This window comes from Gossypium arboreum, chromosome 1 (assembly GCF_025698485.1).
Source record: "Gossypium arboreum isolate Shixiya-1 chromosome 1, ASM2569848v2, whole genome shotgun sequence".
Taxonomy (NCBI): domain Eukaryota; kingdom Viridiplantae; phylum Streptophyta; class Magnoliopsida; order Malvales; family Malvaceae; genus Gossypium; species Gossypium arboreum.
Genome location: NC_069070.1, coordinates 120,850,280 through 120,858,026, shown reverse-complemented (window position 1 = coordinate 120,858,026; position 7,747 = coordinate 120,850,280). Strand labels below are relative to the sequence as shown.

At 29.5% G+C, this 7,747-nt stretch overlaps 1 protein-coding gene across 1 annotated transcript; it reads left to right on the top strand.

The window, feature by feature from the left end:
- Positions 1 to 6,033: 6,033 nt before the first annotated feature.
- On the top strand, positions 6,034 to 7,747 carry LOC108482123 (uncharacterized). Its single transcript, XM_017785230.2, has 2 exons — positions 6,034 to 6,603; positions 7,379 to 7,747. Exons 1-2 carry the CDS (start codon positions 6,513 to 6,515, stop codon positions 7,498 to 7,500), a joined length of 213 nt encoding a protein of 70 aa, XP_017640719.1. The 5' UTR covers positions 6,034 to 6,512; the 3' UTR covers positions 7,501 to 7,747.

Below are 7,747 nucleotides of genomic sequence, written 5' to 3'. Positions count from 1 at the left end.
CTGCCAATTCTCTTTTAACTTTTTCAACATTTTCTTGCGCACCAAACATACCAGAGAAGCTTGCAGGCATGTCTGCACTATCGGGATGACAATGGGGCGGGTAATCTTCTGTTTGCCCCCAGCATACCCTGATTCCACTTTTATTTATTACACTCACTCAAGCTTACTTTGTTTCGAATTTTATTTGATATTTTCGTACTTTCTCTTTCTGAATTCAAATTGACTTGAACTCATTTCGTCGTCTCGAACTTTATTTGATATTTTTGTATTCTGGCTTCCGATTCTGATCCTAAAATAATTTCCTTGATCTTATGTCAAAGTTTTAAATAATATTTTACATTATATTGGTTTTTTTTTTATAGAAGGAAACCAAATATACATTCTAACTTTTATAAAATTAATAAATATTGATAAGATGAATTCAAAATATTTATAAAATTAAAATATACATTATATCTTTTTATAGAATCAATAAATTATAATTGAATTCACAAAAATAATTATAAAAAGTAAATATATTAAAGATTCTAATAAAGAATATAAATATACATTTAATCAACTATAATATAAAATTAAATCAATATAAAATATAAGGAACAAAAATTTAAAAACCGAATAAAATCTATAATTCCAGTCCAACCTAAATACTTAAAGGATTCAGAAATCATGATTGCTGCTAAGCCCGATTCGCAGCAAAACAGGCATGGCATGAAAGTGAAAATTCTACTGCAATTTGGCTTACATCGTTTAACGTACCCCAAAGATAACAAAATACCCAATCTTCTGTTTATTCGTTATTTCAATAAAAAAAATATTTATTTAAATTATATTTTTTATTTAAAAAATAAGTAAATTAATTATTATACATTAAATAAAAAGTAATTAAATTTTCTAAATCTTTACATAAACTGAACTGGTTCGAGAATTTATTTAACTTCGAACCTCAATCCGATCCAACTCCAACTTATGGACAAGTGATAGGCTCCACATGTTCATCCAATCTTTTCTAAATCATAAATGGAATAAAACTACAGTGCCTTGTTGTTTTATTTTTTCTATGCATGTCAGGTTCAATTAACCTTAAAGCAGCTTTCGTAAACTCACCGACAAACAAAATTTAATAAATAAATAAATAATCATGCTGTTATAGTTAACACCACTGAGTTCGTACCTACGTACGTACCTAATAATTACATATATACTATACTAATTTAAAATTACATATAAACATAATCGGTACATTATAAGCGGAATTTTTAGATTCTCCGAGTAACGTCTTATAAAATTATAAAAAAAATATTAAAAATAAACATTTAAAAAGAAATACTATCAGGGTATTTGTAGAGTGTGCATCGCATTTCAGATAAAACAGATGATGATGTTATGATGAGGAAGAGCCGATGCCTTGATAAGAAGAACCCTACGTCCCGATGATGCGATGCATGGCGTCCCAACGTGGTGACATGTTTCTCACTTAACCAGGTTTTTTTTTTCCTAGTTAAACTATGTTATTTTTTCTCAATCTAACTTTGATTGTTCTAGGGATGTTTTAGTTATATTTTCGCATGGAATTCAGCCTATAAATAGGGCCTTTTAGCAACCCTAGATAGTTTAGAATAACAACAAAAAAATTAAGAAAAAAGTTTGTAGGAATTTAAGAGAAAACTTTGTATTTCGAATTCGGGGTTTGTTTGTTTATCCATCTTGTACTCCTCTTTCAGTTTTTCACTTTTTAGTGAAGTTTTTCTTTACTTTTCAGAAGAGTGTTTTCACGTAATTATTTATATCCAATTTTCTCGAACTTTTTTCATATCCGTTGCATAATTCAAATTCGACCCAATAATACTAAATATTAACCCTTAAATATATTATTTCAAAAATTTATAATTAAATCTGGATCCCTAAGTAATTTTTTGAAACCCCCCATTAATATATATATAAAAAGGGGCTGATGTTAAAGGCAAGATTATCCAGTTATGTAGGAGGCAAATGGTATAAATACAGTGCAATAATAGATACTAATAATTGGTAAAATTATAAAAAAAAAAAAGTTAATCTGAAACACAACAGTGCATGCATCCTTGCTTCCTTATGTTAAAAATATTTATTTAATTTCCCCATTAATTTATCATTAAATCATTGTGGTGTGTGTGTTTACATTTAATTAAACAAATAAATTAATCATTGGGTGACTGTGGACTGCCAGTGCTTTCACATGTCTTTTTTTTTTTTTTTATTATAATAAAATTAACTGTTGGAAGTTATCCATTCCACCCCCCAAAGATTCCCTTTGTTACTTTCAACCACTACATCATTTACTATAAATATTTTTCTTTTTTAAAAAAATTAATTAATTAATTTTCATATTGATCTTATTTTACTTGTTTATGTTTTTCATATATACATGTGAACTTTGATGTCTATGTTCAATGAAAAAGCTTTTGAGATTTAAAAAAGAAGTTAAATGTGATGAAAAATGACATGGGAAAATAGTTTTTATTTAAGAAAAAGTATAATTAATTAAGAATCGAAAATGATTCAGACTAAAATTTACACATAAACAATATTTTTATCGAAAAATCTTGAATTTGACAGTGTGATATATCAGATTTCGTGTCGTATTCGGTAAAAATTGTCCCACCTTATCTACGATACATTTACTAAAATACTTTTATATTAATTTTTATATTTTATATTTTAATTTTATTTTCTTAATTTTATGATAACTTATAACCTATATTTTAAATTTATAAATATTGTTTTAATATATTTCATTATAATTTCTTACTTTCATGAGATTTTATAAGTTAGGGTTATTTTTTCTATTATGATTGTAATAATTAATTTGCAATCCAAAATTAAAATTTTAAAATTAATAAATATCAATATAAATATAAAATTATATAATAATTCCTTAAGTATCAATATATTGTATAGTTTATATATATGGTTAGTAAATGCATTTTTATATACTACAATATAATATCATATTATGGTTTACAATATTAATAGTTATATAAATGGAATAAAATATGTGTATAGTTTTTATTTTAGTTACTTTTTAGAATTAATTTTTTGGTTAGTATAAAACATTTTATTATATATCTCTATTTTTTCATTTAATTTTATCAATCGGTTTTGTATTACATTACTCGCAACATCAAATAATTGAGTTTTAGTTCGACTAGTATGAGTATTGTTGTCAATGTAGGAGGACGTGGGCTTGTACGGTGAAGTGCATTATCCTCCTATTTATGGGTTGGGAAGAGACTATGGATAGTTTTAAGCATTATGTCAAAAATAACAGATATGATCAGAACCTATAATAAAATTATTAAAAAATATATATAAATTAAAATATTGTATACTATAATATACATTTATTTTTATATGCATCAACTATAATATATTATAGTCATGATAAAACCATGAGGCTTTCAAAACAAAATGGGTCATACTTTACACCACTTAGCATAATTAAGATATACCTTTTTGATACTTTGAACAAATCAAGATGAAAGTTACAAGGAGTTGGCTAAATCTTTGGAGAAATTTTTTTGAAGTACTGTTTATTTAGAGTTAATGGACCCATTAATATGTTTAAATTTGTCCTTAATCGAGGTTTTGTCTCTCGACTTTATGGATTGCTTGGGTGCTTGAGGGCTGAAGCTGTTTGAAGAGGCGACATGTTCAATAGAGTGGGAGTGTCTCGTTGAATCAGACCGTGTGTGGTGTATGGCTACTTACTAAGGAAATGTGAGCATTAGCACTTTGTAGGATTTGAATCCATGCCCTTATATGGCAGGGGCAGAGACGAGAGTGGGAGAGCCAAAGGCTCTACCCTCTAAAAATTGGAAAATTATGTTTTAGCATCTATAAAGTTTGAAGATAATGCATGGTAAAATTATAGTTTGGCTCTAGAAAATGATGAAATTTTGATTTGGTCATCCTAAAAACTATAAAGATATATACTGGTACAATGGTGAAATTACATTTTGATTTGGCATGTATGCTACCTCAATGTTGGTCACAAGTGCCCTATATGCTATAAGACACGAGTTCAAACCTTACTAACCTGTTGAAGGGTTCATTGATTCTAGACAAACGACACTTTAAAGACTTCTCCCAAAAAGATCGACCTCCCTTAATGAAACTAGTTGTGATTAGTAAAGGTGACAATTCTCAAGTCTAGTTGATGAACAATGGTCTTGTGATTAGAGTAATCACTAATTGAATTAGTATGTCAAGCGAAGTGCTACATAATGAGAACCGCATGGTGAAAGTCACTTTTAGAATCTCAACACCTATAATGTGATTTTAGTATTTTGGGTTTGACGAGTGACGATGCCATGCACAACAGGAGAGGAGTAAAGAGGAGAGGGTGGTGGATACTATGGGGGCCGATTCATCTAGTAATTAGGACAAAGAGCCGGGGGTTATTGAGAGTGGAAGGGAAGGAAGTGTTAAGGCTGGGAGCTAGAAGTATATTAGCAAAGTATAGACTTAGTACTCTTGGAGAGTCGATCCCCTCTTTATTGTTCTCGGAGGTATTTATAGGTAGGGATCCCGTGTAAGATGGTGTTAACATGTTGAACTTACCATCTAACCACTATTACAGGATGCGTGGGGGGATGTCTTTGATGGGATGAGGATGTCTAAAACATGACAGATCCTGTCATTCATCCCAACCTGATGGGACAAAGCAGATGACCTTACATGATGTTTGATGACTAATAACTTCATGTTCCCGATAAAGCTCAGGTATCTAGATAGTGAATGGTATATGCTTGTCCGGATGGTCATCTTAAAAGGGAAAGCTCATGGGTAGCTTTTTGGTTTGTTAGTGACAAGCTTATTATTCAAGCGTCTTTTCAGATTTGTCACGTGTCTCGATTGGGATGGGAGTATAACAACGAGGATTAAGGGTGAAACCATTTTTTTTTCAATTTAAAACAATAAGACCTTTGTCTACCCCTCTTCTTTCAAAAATATAAAAATTTTAAAAAATAAATTTGTAACACTCAAATCTCGTATTAAAAAACTCTTAAAATCAAATATAATATATTAAACAAATAATTTCTTAATATAAGTCACATATAATATAAAATATACTTTATAATGATTATACAATGATAAATTTAACATGTACTGCAGCCTATTTTAAATGCTTTGAACAATACTGCATGGATATGCTTAAAATTTTCTTAAAAATATTAAATCCTTCCCACAGAAATATAACGCACCTACCGGTGTGTACCCATTTTATTCCATGTCCCAAAAACCATAAAAAAAAAAAAAATCACTTCTCTTGAGAATTTCCTCCATTAAATTTAAAGTTGAATCGGAATAAATTTTAAAAGTAGAGATAAAAGTTTTTTTAATATTATTTTTCATTTATAAGAATTTGATTAAAATTTTATTTAAAAGATATCAAATGTTTTACTGTCTGAACTAATAAATGTAGAATTTGATTTCTTTTGGTAGTGAGAGAGTGATATTAATGCAATGTTGTTTGAATTTAATTAGGCGGTTTTATTAAATTGATTGGACCAAAAATCGATCTAGGCATTGGTTTAATTAAAGAAATTAGATCGATTGATCGACGAATTGAGTTAATATATCAATTGAAGAACCAATTTTCTCTATCTGTTAATATTTTTGTTTTTTATGAACTTTTAATGTTTTTTATAGTCAAACCAGATAAATCGAGAACCAATGATTTGATCGGTTCGATCATCGATCTACTTTTGAAAACCTTGTATTAATGAATAAAACAGGGTATGCATGATATTAATATATTGTTGTCTGAATTGAATTGGGCTAGTCGGTCGAACTAATTGGACAAAAAATCGGCTATAATATCAGTCCAATTAGAAGGATTAAATCAATTGACGTATGAATTGAGTTAAAAAATCAATTAAACCTATAATCGAACTAATTAATTTTTTAATAACCTTTTAATCAAATCAGATAAATAAAAATCTATGATTCAACCTGTTCAACCATGGGTCCGTTGTAAAAACATTGATATTAATGAAAGAAACAGGGCATGCATGATGCTAAGGCGAAGGGGAAGGGGGGCGGTCGCTTTTAGACGCAAGTGACAGAGAGCATTGAAAAAAGTAAAGGCATTCACGTGTAAGGGTTGTGCTCGGGAGCGTGCACCATGTGCTTCGGTGCAGTCGACCAAAACGAAGAACCTTTCTTTCCCATAACACACACAAACTAAATAATTAAATAAAAAAGCTTGGTCTACCTTATCTCACGGATCTTGCTTCTCTTTCCACACATCACCTTGCCTTCCTTCCTTATACCCCTATATATATTTATGTATATTTAATGCCTTTAAGAGTTGACCAAATTAACAAGAGCCAATAGTGAGAAGAAGAAAAAAAGAAAATGCAGTCATTTTGCAGATAGCCAAAAGCAAAGCAAAGCAAAACCCATCATTAATCTACAGCAAAACCACCATCAGTCATCTACTACAGTTAAGAAAGGAGGAGGAGGAATTGATGGCTTCTTGGAAGAAAACCATCGCTACGCCTTTCAGAAAAGCCTGCACTTTCTTCAACCAGCAACCAAGGGATAAGAAGTCCCAAACAGGTATATATTTCTCTCTTCCCCTTCTCTCTCTTTCTCTATAATTTCTCTTTTAAAGGGATTAATTTGAATTTTTTATCATTTTATGAGAGTTAAAAGTATAATTTTACTATTATATTATGATTTTTAAAGGGATTACGCTATAATTCCTTTACTATATCCTTTTCTTGATAAATGGATTGTTGGATTTAACAATATAATTATACGTCGATTGAGTCTTAATTCGTAAAAAAGATTATGTGTAATTTTAGACATTTAAAAATAAATAAATATGATAAAAATTTACGATGAGATTAATGTTCAAAAACAATTACTTAATCTTGTATTCAAGAACAAATCCGAGAATTTGTTGTTGGGAGGGCCAAAATAAAATTACAAACTTTTAGAGGTAAAGTGAAGTATTGAAAATTAGAAGGGACTAAAGTTACAATTATCTCATTTAACTAAGTGCTTGGAGATATATCGTATTAAAACTTACTCGAGCATGAAATATGATTATTATTGAATACTTAAAATATGCATAAAATAAAGTAAATTCAATATCAACAATAAATCGTAAAAATTCGATCTAATCAATCGATTCAATCGAGAATTGACCGGTCGAGAAAAACTAGTAAGAAACCAAAACTCAAAAATGTAACTAGTTTAACTTTTCGATTCAGATTTTCTCGACTATAGTCAAGTACAATCTTTTTAATTAGTTAAACTAATTAATCGATTTAACTCTCGATTTGATTTTTCTTACTTATGAAATAAAATTTCTTTTTTATGGGTGCAGAGCATGAAAAGCATGTGATGGATCTGCATGGGGAAGTGATGGCATGTGCATACGAAGATGTCCAAGTCATGTGGTCCATTCTTGACAAGTCCAAGTCCATGGCTTGTAACATCAAGCCTTAGGATTCCCTTTTTACCCTTTCTCTTTTTTTTCTTAAATTTAAATTTTCTTTATTTTATTTTGCATGTGATGTAGATAAAGCTACAAAATCGATTGCAAATTTGGGGGAAATTAGGAGATTGGGGAAAGAAGGGCATTATTGTAATTTTGGATGGAGGGAATTCAAATGTTTATTTTTATAGGGAATCCCCGTGAGGATATGAAAAATCCACGGCGAGATTTTTAATGAAATTTCTCTATTTATTTTAA

Coding starts and splice junctions, on each gene's coding strand:
- LOC108482123 (XM_017785230.2), top strand. CDS start 6,513: ATGGCTTCTTGGAAGAAAACCATCGCTACGCCTTTCAGAAAAGCCTGC. Junction 6,604..7,378: donor GGATAAGAAGTCCCAAACAG/GTATATATTTCT, acceptor TTATGGGTGCAG/AGCATGAAAAGCATGTGATG.